The following is a 17,567-nucleotide window of genomic DNA, read 5'->3' on the forward strand; positions in this document are numbered from 1 at the left end:
TCTCTACTGCCTGATGGTTTCAGTGTCAGTTAATAATTAAAGTATATCTTATGATGTGAAAAATACGAAGGTAATCCCACATCAAATATGCATACGAGCGGTGCAATGTGACGTCTTATCTGATTGGATCAGACTCAAAATATCATTGCATCAGAATCAGAAAATAAAACTTTATTTATCTACATCATTTGCAGAAAAAAAAAGCATTTTAAGAATGAAATCAAGCTAAAATGAAAACTTTTGATCCAACCAATGTCTGACTTTCTTAAATTCTGTCAATCTCCATGAGAATCTGAGGAAAAGCCTTGGCTCTGCCCCACGTATCAGTAATACTTCACTTCCTCATGTTTTTCACATTATTAGATAACATTGTTTACGGCTCTTGGTGTCCACAGGCAACGTTTCTGTGCTAGTTAGCTCTTAACCCTTTAATAGGGCATTCATTAAAATACAATATGATATTTTAAAAAGTATTTCTCTTGGTGCCATATACACACGATAAACTCATCAAAAAGTACCACACTGACCAAAAAACACACATATTACTTTATTTGTTTACTTGAAAAAGTCTCTAAAATCTTGAGTTTTCTTTGTGGAGTGATGCAGAAGCTCAACTGTCCTGCTGTGAATTGGATTATTTAGAGAAATGTGCAATAAAAATGACTTATTTAAAGTATAGTAGATGTGTTTTAGAACTAGCAATAGTTTCATATGACCTCTGCATTGCCCTTGTAAAGTTTCACATACTTTATTTATAATATTTTTTATCCAAAGGCTTCAAATTTTGCCTAAAAATAGAGTTCATGTATTTATATGATTGTCTTCAAAGTTCAAAAGAAAACATGAAGAAGCGCAATAAATATAAAGGGTAAAGTTGAAATATCTCTTTAAACATCTTTTCACTTACATTAGCATAAGCTCTGTATGTGTGTTTTAATACAATAAATACCACCCACTTGTGTCTTTTATCAGGAATTATCTTTTAAAAGTTACGGGAAAAGCTTCCCCCCCCCCCCCCCCCCCCCCCCCCCCCCCCCCCCGACCCTCAGGGGGGAAAATATCCCATGTTCATTTTGGAGCCCATTGTTCCAAATCTTCGATAACCACACTTGAGCCATTGGGTTAATAAACTTGAGTGTGTAAAATAAAAGTGTGTTAATAAAATAGTGTGATGATTACTGAGGTTATTATCTCACCACTGGCTGTGTGTTAGTGTGGAGTGCAGACCACCAGGAGCCGCAGGAAATGTCTGTTTACGCCGCCGGTTGTACAGTAGGCTTCGCAGGAACTTTGGACTTGTGTGCGGCTCATTGTTGTCACTTCCCCGCACAGGCAGCGCCGTAAAATATGAGCTTGTGTTGAGGTCGTGCCAGTATTCTGACCAAAAAAAAAACGGTATGACCCGCTTTTTGTTTTTCAGCCAAATTGGAGCTTCGGAGTGACGGGGCAGGGCGACCTCTTCCACTGAGGCTGGGCTCATGTGGAGACATGGAATTCACAAGGCTTTCTCGATGTATTCCAGTTATCTCAGGCCCTGTTTACACGACAACGAATACAAGTGTATCTGCACAATGTTCTTCACTTTTTTGGGGGGTTGGGGGTCTGTTTAACACGGCTCCAGTGTGCGGATGCACTAAGTTTTTATGCTCCCAAGGTGGAAAGATTCTTTCACGGCCGCTATTCCCGCAGGTAAAAAACGCGTGTTTATATCTATGTCTATTCCCTCCTGCAGAGACTGCTAGTGCGCATGCGCCTCTCTCCCCTGCTCACCCAATTGTAAACAAACATGGCGACCGTGTAGTGGTTTGACCCGCGGTCAGTATTCTAGTTTTATCGTCCATATCAGTAGTTTTATAGTTGAGACTCACCCCTCATGACATCCGATGCCTCATCAGTCCATACGGACGTCGGTTTCTCTCCATTTTCTTCACGTTTATAGCGAATTCTTCTCTGCATACATCTGTGTGGTTTCACTACAAAATCAAGCCACAGCGCCCCCTGTGGCCCGGCATACTAACTACATCGGTGTCTATGCCGCTGCTGCAGTGTAAAAACACACGATGTGAAACGATGTCGTGTAAACGTGGCCTCCAACAATCCACAAACATGTGTTCAAGGTTAATTACTTAGCTGTCTGTACAGGCATTTGCCAAATAGGAGCTTTAACCACACGTTACCCTCAAGTATGTAAATGGATGGACGCCAGAGCTTATTGGCCTCCAGCTTCAAATAGAGATGTGGCCACCAGAGGAGTGGTGAGACACCTTGTGGCTGCAAAGTGCCACTCAGCATTTCCTAGACCGCAGTCAGCTTTGTCTCAATCAATATCCTCCCCAGCATCTTAACCAAATGGGATGCAGACATTATCGACGTGCTGCTTTGACACGGGCAAAGAGTTACAAGTGGGACGTCTGTTCCTCCCCACCGATCCGCTCCAATCCACTTTGGATTCAGCCCACAGAGTGGCTCCTTCACCACACGAGCCCTGACGGCTCCGGCCTGGTGACCCACCAATAAGGCACAGTGGGCGAAAGAACCCGGACCGCCAGGCCGGAGCCCAGAAACATTATTAAATAGGACGCGAGATGCAAACGCCATCTCTGTTCCACTGCCCAGTGGAGCCGAGAGAACTCTGTCAGAACCTGATCCAGCAGCTGAACAGGTTGTGGAAATGTGTCTGTAGCAGGTTTGAATGAGAGGAGGACTGGGATGGAGGAACAAAGACGCTCTGCCTGGACACCTGCTGTAGTTTGGATGCCTGCAAGGCGTCTAAGTAGGTTGCTGAGTGTGTAATACTGCCTGGTGGAGTACGTCAGCCGGGATAAAGCACTGCATACACACACACACACACACAAGAACAGGAAGTGTACATGATATTTCTATATGTTTAAACTTTATTATTTGACACTGTGACAGTTTTGTTATTGTTTTGCATCAGTGAAGCTACTTTGGGTTCTGTTGAATTAACTGCACTGAATCAGACGTGGAACAGCCTGACTAAGGTCACATATCCAACCTAAATGAACCTAAATGTAATGCTGACAAGTCCGATACACTCTAAACCAAGATATCTGAATAAAAACACTAACTGCAATAATATGATTATGAACCCCACCCGGCATCCAGGCGTGTGCTTTCCATTATATCTGGCCAAATATTGAGATTTGCAATAGATCTCAGATTAAAAAAGATGAATTAATCAAATTCACCACACGATGGAATACCTTCCTATGATTCTGACTTGTGTTCTATTACTGGAAGTTTATTCAGCATCTTTACTTTCCTATCAGACAAAGGTGACCGGGTTTTATGATAATTCAGAGGAAGTGCTTTCTCTTTAAATCAGTGTTTCCAAGCCTCTTTGACGTCGAAGCACTTTTTTTTGTTTAAACCCTGTTTTCTTGATTATTCTCTCCGCTGCTGAATCTGGCATCTCTGCTCTGTGCACCGGTTTAATGGATTATTTTTTGTTATTAATGCTTCTATCAGCAGAAACCAGCCATCAGCAGCGTCACTCATTCACTGCACAGCGAGCAGGGCAGAGCACGACGCCCCCTGCTGGTGGAAGAGCAGACTAATACTAATACTAATACTTTGAGTCGTTTATGAGAAAAACTGCGTTGTACTTTCACTTGAGTGCTCACAACAGTTTTTATTCTTGCAATTGAGAAAAACTTCAGTAAAATAACGGAAGTTAAAAAGAATTCTGTTTCCACTTCTGCTTGTATTTTCCACTTATAACTGTTTATTTGAACAATTCAGCTAAAATCATTTTTTCTTTTGACGAAAATGTTTTTTGTTTTCCCATATGAAGTAACTTTAGAAGTGCCATACGATCTTGAGTAAAGATTTCTTCCTGTTTAAAGACGTTTTTACTCTCCACCATCTCTTATACTCGCTCATTGCTGGGTTTTTCCCCTGTAAAAGTACTTTCTCTGGCGCTATATAAATAAAATCTGATTGGAATACTTACATTTGTACAGATTTTCTTTTTCAACTTTAAATTAATAACAGTTTACAGTTTACTCTTTTTAAATAAAAGCCTATTTTGCTCATGAACCAATATTGTCACACACAAACACACATTTCTGCATTCATGTTGCAGGCTTCAGTTAATTTCCTATGAGGATTTTTATTTGAATTGCTCCAATTTTATTTTGTCACATTGAGACTGTACCTCTGAACTTTTACATATCAGTTGTCAAACTCTTCCCAAACATTTAAAAAAAATTTTTTTAATTACGCATTGCTGATGTTCCGGCGCCCTCTAATTCAAAATAAACCAAAAGCTTTCAAGAAATGGTAAAATATCTTACTTCCAATCAACATATGTCGTTTGTTTATCGTCTATTTTAGAAGTGCAAATTATTATTGTTTCACAAACCAATCGCTCCAATTTGAGGTTGTGATTCCTTAGTAATGCAATAATATTTTCCTTTGTTTAATCTAAGAATTAATTGATTAATAAATAAATTCGATTGAAAATACTGTAATACGAATTCATTGTGAGGTGATATCCCGAGTGTCCACCAGGGGTCAGTGTTGCCCTGCAGGACAGAATAGACGAGTCAACAGAGGTAACCTGTCCTGGCACTAGGTGCTGCGTCATTTCATTAATCATTCACAAAATAATAATAAAAAAAAAACAAAAAAAAAAAACATGTACTCCCCCTGCGGGGGGTCGTCACTTCCCGGGAATATTAACTGCTAGAAGGACTCCCGGAGCCATGAAGACAGATCGGTCACCTGCAGCTCCTTAATTTGATGGATGCATTTATTGTATCGCCATTAAAAGGTCAAACTGGCACTCCGTCAACTGGCATAATGTGCGCGGCTCTGCCAAAAGTGAAGGGGAGAAGAGTTTCACGAGTGAGATTTCATTATCAGACAAAGTTGATGCTAATTAAAATGCATGAGAGAAATTAGAAAATATTGATCTCGATTCACTTAAAGTAAGTAGTCTGCCCTCGAAATGTAAACTTATCTGTGAACTTTTGTGAGTTCAATTCGAAGAAAATTGGATTTACATGAAATGTTAAGGTCATTCTTTACGCTGTCTAACTTTTAAATAGATTTGAATTCAATAAAGTCCACAAAATTTATTAGGACTTATTAGTTTTCTTGCGGAAAAGTGTCCAGACTCCATTTTTTTTTACTTATTTGGATTTTCGTGTGAATTACGAGATGAAGAATAAAATAAAAATTGTAAAAAAAATTACCGTAACGAGAGTCAGTAACTGGCGCATAAAGTCCGAATTCATGAAGAAACCCATTTGAGAAAGACCGGTTATTGTGGACATTACAAGATCACAGATGTTTCAGAAACCAGAAATCTCCATGTGTCTCATTATCAACTAACAAACGTTCTTATTTCTTCATGAACGAGTGCGTTATGAGACTTCGGGAAGCAACTGTGCTTCTTCTTTTAAATCCAAAACGGCACAATTTTGGCTTCTTGATTCAGTGTTGGAGTTTCTTTTTAACTCATTGAATTTATTATAAGGATGATGCATAATAGGGAGAATTTAAGGTTTATCCACTTTTAATTTCCTATAGGAGCTGCTTTGTTGCCTCAGACATGAATATTAAGGCAGGCGTGGCCAGTCATCAAAGTGTGTGTGTGTGTGTGTGTGTGTGTGTGTGTGTGTGTGTGTGTGTGTGTGTGTGTGTGTGTGTGTGTGTGTGTGTGTGTGTGTGTGTGCGCATCCTGCCCTGTGCTTCCAGTCTCAGTCTCTCAGAGTGTGTGAGCGCAGCCGGAGAGCGTCGGACGCACGAGCCGGATCTGGATTTAAAAGGAGAATAAAGAAAAGAAGAAGAAAAAAGCGCACGGACGCGCCGCATGTCTCCCTTCAGATTTCTCTTCGTCCTCCGATCCCGCCGCGTCTCGTCTCGGATGCTGGATGCGATCCATCCCCGTGTCAACCACGTACGACTGACGGACTAAAAAAAACCATGGACAGTCTCGGCAGCCGGTGTAAGATCGTGGTGGTCGGGGACACTCAGTGCGGGAAGACGGCGCTCCTCCACGTCTTCGCCAAGGACTGCTACCCAGAGGTGAGTGTGACATCGGTCTCAACTTACTAGTCCGTCTTCTGCTTTTTTTTTTTTTTATTGATTGGAAGAATTGGAGTTTATGAGCTCAACTCATTACAGCGGGTCACATCCACCTGCTTTCACCCAGAAATGTTAAATCCAGACTGGACTGTCATAATAACCCCATAATGGCCTTTTTTTTTTATCGGCTGATGTCTCCATAAAACTTTAAGGCTTTTTATTTTCACCTGCCATAAACAGTGCTGTGCGAAATAAAGCATCTCCACAATGTCCACAACACCATCACCATCCACAACGCAGACGATCATGACTTGACACGCGCCTCTCACTTCCAGAACTACGTGCCCACGGTGTTCGAGAACTACACCGCCAGCTTTGAGATCGACAAGCACCGGATCGAGCTGAACATGTGGGACACCTCAGGTAAGAGGACGGGTTCATGTCGCCTCAGTCTGAAAAGTCTGCGGCTTCTCCGGAGGCTTGAGGTGAAATCAATCCTCTCTCTCTCTCTCCCCCGGCCTGCTGCCGAGGGGAGCACCGCCTCACACTGCCCCCTTCTCCTCTTCCCCACCACTGACAAATTGCTTTGACCTCCACAAATTCACCCGTCTTTTGTTTTTGTTTGTGTTTTTTTTTTGTTTTTTTTAGACTTCTTCTTTCATTTCAGCCAGAGGCGTCTGCTATTTATGATTGTTGTCTTTGTGAGGAACTCTCGGTGTGTTTGCGTTCCTTCCAGGTTTGCTCTCTCTCTCTCTCTCTCTCTCTCTCTCTCTCTCTCTCTCTCTCTCTCTCTCTCTCTCTCTGTGTGTATGGCACTTCCCCTAAACTGACTCCAGGTCAGAAGAAAGAGTTTGGGGCATGAATAGTTAAGGATGGACCTGAAGGTACCAGTAACTCTCAGGGATGTGGCTGTTCGTTGACTGTTTTCTTTTTCTGCCTTTTGCCACATTTGGAAGCTGCTAAAAGCAAAGTTTTGTACAAAGTGGCGTGTCCCCCCCCCCAGTAGGTTTTTATTTATTAGTTTTTGTTAAAGATTGATGTAAAGAGTTATATTTCCAGAGTTTACCCAGCTGGCTGCCCTACTTTCCCCCCAGATCTGAAAGAAATTCATTCATCACATTTTGTTTTTCTCCACATTCACGCGTCACGTTTTCGTTTCAGAGTTTCACTTGTGTGGAAAATCTCATGTGTGTTTATGAAGCCTGACCGACTCTGAGAGAAACACAGAATCTAAACAACATGCTCTAAATAACAACCGGCGCTCATGTCAGGGTCAAAGTATTGTTGTCCCACTCACAGGAATCCAGTGCCGCTTCTAAAAAAAAAATACTTTTTTATGGAAACAAATGATCCTTAGTTTAGTATAGAAGGCAAAGAAAACCAACTGTCATGCTTTTTGCTTAGTTTTTGATTGAATCCTTGTAAAGTTTTCTCACATTATAAGACATCATTGTTTATGTCTGGTGGATCCAAATGTTATAAATTCCCGTAAGATGTTTTTTTTTTTTTATTTGAAATATGTGTCTGTTTATTTGGGTTATGCTCATGAACATAAAAAACAAATAAACAACTTAATTATTCAAAATGTGATAAAAAGAGAGGCAGACTACTCTTGTGTCCATTTCAAACCTTCTGCTGGAAGTGATGGACGTCGTGTCGTCAGTCAGTTTAAAGGCACAGTGCGGATATTCCAGGCAAAAAGAAATCAGATTACTGTAATGAAGGATCTGGACACGTTGGTAATGAGAACTATCACTAACTACTTTGTTTGATAATTGATAAGAAATATGGTCAAATAAAACATATTCTAATGAAACCTTTCCCCCCTTTGTAGAAAATACCATAAAAACTATGTATTTATTTCTGATTCAGTGGCTGACATGTTGGTAAAAGTGGGAGAAATAACAAGTTTTCTCGGGGGGGGGGGGGGGGGGGGGGGGGGGTAGTTCAGGCCGAAGGGTGTATTGGAGAGTGTGGCTCCAGAGAGCCTGGTCAGCTCCGATGGATTCCACCGCGCTGAGATTCTGCATGTCACGGTGGCGTCGGGCCCGAGGCGCCTGGCACGACATCTGACCGGCAGCACAGTAGGACCGTGGGACTTTTTTTTTTTTTCCCCAGAGGTATTTATTGCTTTTAAGCAATAAACATTCCAAAATATCAAACTATCTTTTCTGGGAGAACATTTTTGTGTGTGTGTAACGCGATCAGTCAGTGAAAGAATGTTGTTTTTCTTCGACCCGGAGAGTAAATGTGCTCCAGTCTGTCAGTCAGAGGTCGGAGTCCTCCGGGGCCCCGGGGCCACGACTGAGAGGAGTTTCTTATCTCCCTGCTGAAGGAGGGTAACGACGCTGTGGGAATGTTGTTGCTTCTGTCCGTCTTTAAAACCCACAAACCACCTTTGGCAGTGTGAGACTTTAATCTCCACCCGGGAGCCGACCAGCCCACAACAAACATGACGTCACCCAGCCCACAGGGTGTGTGGGTGTGTGTGTGTGTGTGTGTGTGTGTGTGTGTACACTCAGAGGTCCTTGTGTAATGTGGCATTATTCACTGATTCACAGCAAACACAGATGTTCATATTTTCCCTCAACAAGAAAAATAATTGGCCCACACTTGGATTAGAAAAGAAAAAAAAGAAAAGAAAAGAAAACAGGAGTCTTTCATCCAAAGAAAATAACACGTCTCCCACCGTTCCTGTTTTGGGGTGTAATTTCTCATTGCTTCACTCTCTCTCCCCCTCCAGCTTCTATTTTTCTGATGCTTGCGTTTCTTTTTAAGCTCAGTGGCCGGGCTGTCTGGACTCACTCACACCTGCTGGGAACCAAACATCACTTAGAAAACAGCAGTAATCCACTACTGCTAGAGAATTAGTAACTCGGTAGTAATTAAATTGAATAAAACTCCATCGTTTTTTGGTCACGTTACGCTCTGTCTCTGCTTCCCACTCATGGACCAACTTTAGCGTTAGCTCCTAACAGTTATTATTTCAATTAACTCTGATATATGATGCACACGTATCAGACGGCCTTTATTAATAGTGGCTGCGTGTTCCATAAAGCTGATGTCAGAGACGCCTGCTGTGGTTTTTACTTCTTGACATTTGCTGAGAAAATCCTTCGACAGGAATACGGAGTGTCTTCCTCCCACTACCTGTTGCGGCGCGGCGCTAATTTGACAGCGACGCGTGTTGCGCACACATAACGTGGACTTTAATGAGCCTCTTCTGACTAGAAGTACATGAAATTCTCCCGGATTCAAAAGCGCGTGTGTGTTGCACTGTGGAAAGACCTCGGGTCCATCAAGAGTCTTCGTCTTTGGTCTTCCGTGGAGATCACCATGCGAGCCACAACTTGGTGCCGGTTCGCTCTTTCCGACATGGAAACTCTTCAAAAGTTCAGGCCAGTGTCTCTCGCCACGCTGTCTGGACATGTCAAAAGGTCTGCGACCTCTCTTTTAGCAAGGTCGCCTCCGCAGGAGCACGTCAGAACTATTTCAGTCTTTCGCTGTCAGACGCCGGCTCTCCTCTGGGCTTTAGATATTGGTGGAACTTTGCCGTAAAATAGCGTTTCTCAGAGAGACTCTGAGCTCACGTTAGAAGTGTCTCCATTTCTTTCACGGACTGTCCGGGTGTCTGCAGCGCAGAGGAGAATGCTCTAAAGAAGAGCTTGATAGAATTGGAGATTTCTGAAATATTGTGTAGTTTTGTTGGAAGCAGTCCAGACTTGACCCGTTCTTGACAGGAAGTCCTTGTTTGGTCTCCACGATGGGTACAACCCCAGATATGTGAAGCCAAACCCTCCCCTGGTGTGGACTGGAGGTCCGGTCCGCATCTTTGGTAACGGGGTTGACGGCCGTCTTCTTGGTGTTTAGCAGGAGCCCGCCTTTTACTGCCGCGTCCTCCAGGGATTCAGTTAGAAGAGTTTCAAAATAAACCTTTTCAATCGCATGTTTTTCTTCCAAATCAACAAACCCTTTGGCCTGGATTCAGCTCCATCCAAGAGCTAGTATCAGTGAACAACGCTCTATTTTTGTACTTTCTGGTATTTTTTTTTTTTTTTTTTTACACAAAAGCTGCAGTAGTTCAAGACAATTAAAAATAAAGCTTTTTATTTTGCTAACTAGTAAAGTAACTTCAGTACTCACTGTGCATTATTAAGTAGGTGTATTTGTTTTTCTTGTGTTTTTTTCCACGGCTTCTACTAATGGTCATGTCACGCTTGTGAAAGAGATAAAAAAAAATGTGTAAAATAAAGGTTTAAAAAAAAAAAAAATAATAAAAGAAGTTGTTGATCCTTGCTGCCAGTAAACTCGCACCTGAAGTCAATCTGTGGGTTGCCTCCAAGCGGTCTTGGCAGCGTTGACCTTTTTGGAAGGAACAGAGAGTCCAAAATGTAGGAACCTTGTATCCGCCTGGTCTTTACCAAAGCCGTGCGGTAGGGCGGCTGCAGGGCGGCTGCTTCGCTCAGCCCTCAGCACCTGCTGGTTCCTTTCTGTTGCAGCACAAGCCACAGCCTGCTGGAGATTTTCACTTTGACCTGACATTTGCATCAATCAATTTTTTTCTCCCCGCCGCCGTTCTCTCCCACCTCGCGCATCCAGCTGTTTCCTTGCTCTCCGTGTGTCTTCATGTAAACAATCGTCTTGCTGCTAATTGCTGGTGAGGGGTGCCTGCTGTGGCCTGCCTCCGCTCACAAAACATTATTGATTGTTGTTGGAGGCCAGAGTTTTTTTTTTTTTTCAGCAACTTGCCCAGTTCACATTTATCCGGTATGATGAGATGTGTATTGCCATGAAAAAAAAAAAAAAAAAGCACCCAGCATTCCCTATTTGAGCGAGGAAGTCAGCCATTGATTAGTTTGCGCTCATTAATTCCACCTCCTCCACCAGGTCTGGTTCGTTGGCGGATGTGCGAGAACAAGGGTGAGCTGTTTATCTAATTGAGGTCATTACTGCGTGCGAATCTGTACGTTTGTGCGTGTATTGTTGCGCCTGAAAACAAATGGGTGATTTAAAAAGCATTAAACCGGAGCGGGGAAGTCCTGGAGCTTCCTGGAAGCAGAGGGCAACTTTCAGCCCTACTTTGTATTCTGAAGTGGCGCTCGGCTCGTGACCCTCTGGAAAATCACATCAATGATTGAATGGAATGTAAAAGGAGCAAAAACACTATCTGTGTGTATAGATCCAGGAGGCAGCAGCGATAACAAACTGCTTCTATTCTTAAATAAGTATGCGTACAGACACTTGTTTGAGAAATAAAGTAGAAATATTGATTTATTTCATTTAAAGGAGTCGTCACACAGAATTCACATTTTCCCTTGCATGGATATTGGACCTCAAGTTGAAACTTGTCTTGAAAATCCGGAGTTTGAAAGTGTTTTTTCTTTTCTTTTTTCTCTTTGTTCAAACCAGAATCATACACAAGGGGGCGCCACACAAAACGAGAGATTTTGATTGTGCTCCTGTGTTGTCGTCAACACAAGAGGGCTAATATCATAAACCCACCTTTGTTAAAGCCCACGGTTAACGGCTAACTGCTAACTGCTGACGTGGCTAGTCTAAACTTGTGTCCCCGTATTTCATTATAAATCTCAGAGACTCCACAATCGATTTATTTTTATGTTTTGCGTGCGCAAAGGACCATTATGCTATTGCTATGCTATCACTATGCTATCGCTATGCTATCGCTACGCAATCGCCATAATTGACAGTTCTTGTAGCTAATCAACATGCGTCTAATATAACCAGTCAAAATCTCTTATGTTCCCTTGAGAAGAAGTTTGAAATATGAAAAATGGTCAAAACGAGCTCTATTTTTGATTTTCTTTTCCTAATAATGTTTAAGAATTGATTTAAAGGCAATTTAAGGGACTCCAGATGTCTGAGACCAAGTGATGACTCCTTTAATGCATGAATATACAGCTTCTAAAATGTATGTCAGTACAAAAATAACAATTAAAAGGGATTTTTCTTTTCTTTTGAGTTATCTGTAATCTTTGAATACACACATTATAACTAATGTTTGTAAAACTTTGTTTGTCACACATTAGATTTGGATTTCTATCATATATTTGAACCAAATCGTTGATTTAATGTAAAAAAAAACAAACAAAAAAAACCAGCTGGCTAGACTGGATTTACTGATTTATTATAACTGATTTATTTTATGGATTTTGCTCAAATATGACACGATGAATGTGACGAGAACAAGTAAAACCTGTGAAATAAGACAAGAAATAAGCATGAACAGCATAAAGTGACTCTAAATCTGTGAAAAAGAACTGAATGGAGTCATGAATGTACAAGTACATGTATTTGTACTTTGTTACTTCCCACCTCTAGTAATGGTGGGCAATGTAATGTAATGTAACTCCCTGTTCAAGTGGTCATTGCAGCTCTGCGATGCTGGTCTGAGGCCTGCTGCTGTTTGTTTGCAGTGATGCTCAGGAGCCAGTCTGTTTTTTTTTTACTGAGCCCGAGGCATTAATGCAGCTCATCCTCGTTTCGCAATATGGCCACGATGGCTGGGAAAGACTCCCTGTAGCCTCGGCCTGGGAATAATATAACCCTCTAAGAGGGCGGCGTAATGACAGCTCGGGTTTCCCCAAACTTCCTCCAGCAGTACATTCACGTCTCTGTTCCCGACCTGGTTCTCACATAAACCCCCCCCCCCCCGGACCTCTTGCGTCGTGTTTTGTCATGCCGGAGTGGGCAAATGTTTTCCTTTCTTCTTCTGCTGATATCTGCTCGTGCTAATCACCCCCGCCGTAGCACGTTTCTAAACGCACTCTTCCCGGAGATTACCTGCCTGCCTTTACTCTTTTTCCTGTGGATGAAAAGTGAGTTTCTGTTTGACTTTCATCCCCCGTGTGATCCACAGAGCCCGGCTCCCGCCTCCCCTCCCCTCTCACCTCCCACAACTTTATTTATTTCCAAACAAAGTGGTGTTGCTGCTGGGAACATGAAACGCATCGCTTGCTTTTCCCTCCACCAGCCCTGCCTGACACCGGGTGTTCCTAACAGGAAATATAGAAAAGCCTTTTTTAAACTGGCGATAGTTTTGGATCACTGTTGTGCCGCTCAGTGATCGAGAGGATAAACACATTTGACTGGATGTGTCTGGGAGGATTTCCTTCACGTAAAAGGAGTGTTTTTCTCATCAGTTCTTTTGTGTGTGTGTGTGTGTGTGTGTGTGTGTGTGTGTGTGTGTGTGTGTGTGTGTGTGTGTGTGTGTGTGTGTGTGTGTGTGTGTGTGTGTGTGTGTGTGTGAAGCCTTCTTGAGTTTTCATCGAGAGAGGTGTGATTGTTTTTGACGTCCGAGTGCGTGGCCACTGTCTCGCTCATCTCTCAGCGACTTCACAGCATTCCTGGTGTCTTTATGCTCTCTAAAACGGGCTCTCTGGACGCAGCCGACCGGCAGGGCTTCCAGCGGCCTGTGAAAACACGCCGGGTTCAGTGGGCTTTCCGTTCCTCAACACGTTCCGCTTGATCGATCCTTAATGGGCATCGGGGTGAACGACAACGCACGGCGGAAAAGAAATTAGGAGACGGCCTTTATTGGCCCTCGAAGCTCCGGCTCACTGGAGCTGCAGGATGTACAGGAAGTGCTATTAAACCGAATATGATCTGAGTAGCGAGGCTTGTGCCTCTTTCTAGTATCACAGTAATGACATTTTTTTTTGTTTTTTTTCTCCCAGATGCTAAATTTAGCTTGTTGTTAAGGCGATTGTTCTCGGCGGAAAGCAGCTGATGCAGTTGTAAATATCCCTGCAATTGTTTATCTTTTGTCAGGATCCTGAAGGGAGGATGACGACGTCCTTTTTCAACTGCTGTTTACAGGCCCCAGTGTACACGTCGGGCCTCGGCCCCTGAAAGTTGCTCCCACTCCTCTCTTCCTAACCCGCCCGGGGCGACAACCGCCTCAACCAAACCTGTTTTGATGATGCATACCGGGCTGGAAAGACCCCCCCCCCCCCCCCCCCCCCCACCACCACCACCACCACAGAAACAATGCCCGCATGATAGTTTCGGGTAATGAGCAAACAGAAGATAAGCGCATGGTTGGTGAAATACTGTAAGTGGAAATTGCTCTTTGTCTCTGTCCAATTAGGCCAACACATAGCAACACACACATATTGAAGCGTTCCCCCACCAGTTTATCCTTAATGGTTACTTTCATTGCTGCATGATTTGAAATTGCTTTGTTTAGACGGTAGATCATAGTGGGAAATGTCAGCACGCAGCCGGAGCCTTTAAATTGCCGATGTTCCTCGGCAAAGCAAAGCATAACAAGGTGACTATTAGGTGTGACGAGGATGTTTACCACAACATCTGGCAGTGACTCTGAAATCAACATGACGAACCTCCCCGGAGTGAGATTGTGTCTCAGAATGTTCCCCCAACTGGGAACTGGGATCGTTACCAGTTGGAGGTTCCCATTTCCCAAATCTGGAGACGCGTCATGGCAACAACAGCTGCTTTAGTCTGACATCAGCAGCAGAGATGAAGTTCAGGAAGTACAGTATATTTATTATACAGTCGATACTGTAACTTAAGAGCCTAAAGTCGGTTTCAGTGGTGAGATGGGTCGTGGGGATTTGTAAACGGTGTGAGAACATTTCTAAACTTTCCCGAAATCTGTGTGAAACTTCCCACTTTCTCAAGTGGGAATTTCCCAGTCTGACAGAAAACGTGAGCTCCAAGTTCAGTGGTTTAACACCATATTTGGACTCAAAACCTGACCGACAGACTTTTAACAGGGTTTTATTGTCGTCATAAATGACTTATTTTGAGTTTCACAAAGCACGTGAAAATGTATTTTTAATTGAGTCGCAGAAACAATAAGTACTTCCATGATACAAAACACTTTGTTTTAAGAAGTGATATGTATGACCTCACTGATATCTTTAGCGTTTCACCTGATTTCAGGAAGTAGAGTCCATAAGCCAGTACGTTTATCCAACAAAGTCATATTTGAGAAGATACTTTTCACTAGATAAACATAAATATACTTTGTTTTTCTTCTCACAGTGTTAAATTATCCTGGAACTATGTTACACCCACATTTCTTTTCTTTTAATAGATTTTGATTGTTAAAAAAAACCCTAAAAAGATCATGATTTTTCTTCATGGATAATTTGTCATAATTGTTCCAGACTGTGACAACAAGATGGATTTGAACATTTGTGGACAACAGAGGGAGAATCAGGACTTTTGATGATGTTTTGATTAGTTTCCTTTGAGCGCCACAGTTGTTTACCAGTTGACGAATCACTTAAAGATTCTGAGTAAAACATCTTGGTTGGATGAATTAGCGCAGATCACTTTGTAATAATTACAACCCCTGTCTGCTTAATAACCACTATTTTCATTTCCCTCGGCCTCGACTGCGGCGCCTGTTTGGCACTAATAGGGCGAACGAGGTAGAAATCAATTGAAACGTGTTTGTGCAAAGTGTCTCTGGGCTGTCATGCAGCCCCAGAGAGCGACTGACGGGGTCGGAGGCTTTTTGATGACGCGTGGAAAGACACGGCGGGTGTCGCGGCGTGCATTGTGTTGGTGAAAGGAAGAACCCTCTATGCAAATTTAATGGAAGTTTCCTTTTCCAATCTGTGAGCTGAAGCATGAGCTGAAGCATTGGGGGGTGTGGGGTGGGGTGGGGGGGTGGGGGGTACCGTTCTATCCTTACAGGCTTTACAAGCTTGATAAGAGAATCTTCAGCAGCTCTCCCTGCAGGTCATCCTCTTGGCGCGTGGAGTTTGGGACGAGCCTGCAGCCTCTCTGCCAGGCTGGTAATCCCGGGGATTACACCGAATTTTCAGAAATCAAATGGTAAAATGGATTTCACTTATATGGCGCTTTATAGCTGTGCGAGCAGCCCCAAAGTGCTTTACATGAGTTCATCACATTCACCCATTCACCATCGGAGGCTGCAGCCGTACAAGGCACCGTCACTCCAATTTGAGCAATTTGCTCCCGTTTCAAGCACAAGACATGAAAACATTTGGAGAAGTGTTTGTATCCATTGCAATATTATATAATATTCTATAACCACTTCCCCCTGTTCAACGTTACAATCCTCTGGAGGCGATTCCTGTTGACTGAGGGCGAAGGTAATTTGCACAAGTCATTAGTGCGTCACAAACACAAAGTCCCATGTGAGGCACCAGAGTACACGGAGGATATACATGCATGCAAAGCTGACGACATGCAAACTTGTCCCGCAATGTGCAGCCCACTCTCACCTGTCAGAAATACACCAACATCTTTTCCTTCTCTGACTTCGCACACGCTGCGGCGGCGAGTGTCTTTTAGTGACGTTATATGGAAATAGGGCGGCGGGGAAGTGGGGCCGGATGCCTCGGCTCTTGAAGCAGGCGAGTGGCAGCGTTGTGAAGCGCATTTCCACACTGATGACAAAGAGTCAACGTGCCCGAAAATTGAAATGGCTTCTGCTACATTACAGTGGCTGCGCGAGAAGATGGAGAAACAAAAGAAAGTGGAGCGGAGAAAAACTGCGGGAAGCATAAATAAACGGCAGATGAGAGGGTATTATAGCCGGTATGGAGGCGGGTTGTCAGGTATCTCGGCGCTTGTGTTCGTGGCCTCGTTATTTTCTTTCCCCGCCGCTGATTTTCCTTCATCTCTGATAGGCCATTTGTCGAGGCGGCCGCGCCGGGGTCACCGGGACTATGTTAAGCAGGGGGATGTGCACAAGGGCCACATGCAAACCGGCCGGGCACGTTGACACGGCGCACACGCTGTAATTAACCACGCGGAATATCTGTGATCAACACATCCTCCTTCTCCGTCCATTCCAGGCACACACATCACGTCAGGTAGGCCCGGCGCCTCCACCCGCTCGTAAACAATTCAAACGAGCTCTTCTGGGAGCCCCCCCCCCCCCCCCCCCCCCCGAGAATCCGGCCCGCCGTTTCTCTTCCCCTCCCGCCACAGTCGGCGCTGGAGTGGAGAACCAGCACCACGTTCCTTCTCGGCCTCCGCGTACTGCCGTCTTACCGCCGAGCGCCTGGGTAGAAGCGCGTAATCTGCTTAAGTGGCGTGTCCACCGCCGAACCGCTGCTGCACGCCGCTGATAGGCGCCGTGTGGCTTTTACTTGCTTTAATGTGCCATTGTAGGAGCCAAGAGTGAGAAGTTGTTGGGGAGCGAGAGTCGACCGGACAGAATTAAGAGTCTTTTATTCCTGCTGTCGTAAAGAAAACGAGCCCCGACGAGCTCACGCCGACTCAGATTAGAAAACTTGCCACCAACTCTAAACTTTGCTTGTTATAACGACTGAGCAAGAATAAAAGGATGAAATGGAGAGTTTGTACTGTTTAAGCAAGTATATAAAGAGATGGAAACAGTGAGGAATGGATAGAAAAATATATATATTGGTGTTCATGGTGACGAAGCTCAGTCGAAGCGTGTTTATTTAAATGCCACTATTTGACAATTTAACCTCCCACAGCTTTAACTTTAATAATAACTCAGATTAGTCTGGTTGTTCAAATGC

At 43.6% G+C, this 17,567-nt stretch overlaps 1 protein-coding gene across 1 annotated transcript in view; it reads left to right on the plus strand.

The window, feature by feature from the left end:
• The first annotated feature begins 5,756 nt into the window (after nucleotides 1–5,756).
• The window catches only part of LOC308141412 (rho-related GTP-binding protein RhoN-like), a 33,731-nt gene continuing 21,920 nt past the window's right edge, over nucleotides 5,757–17,567 (plus strand). Inside the window, exons 1-2 of the mRNA XM_080511570.1 lie at nucleotides 5,757–6,054; nucleotides 6,390–6,477. Of these exons, the coding sequence (XP_080367696.1) occupies nucleotides 5,953–6,054; nucleotides 6,390–6,477 (190 nt within the window). The 5' untranslated portion in view covers nucleotides 5,757–5,952. The remainder of the gene's footprint in view (nucleotides 6,055–6,389; nucleotides 6,478–17,567) is intronic.

The sequence above is a fragment of the Blennius ocellaris genome (assembly GCF_963422515.1).
Source record: "Blennius ocellaris genome assembly, chromosome: 16".
Lineage (NCBI taxonomy): Eukaryota > Metazoa > Chordata > Actinopteri > Blenniiformes > Blenniidae > Blennius > Blennius ocellaris.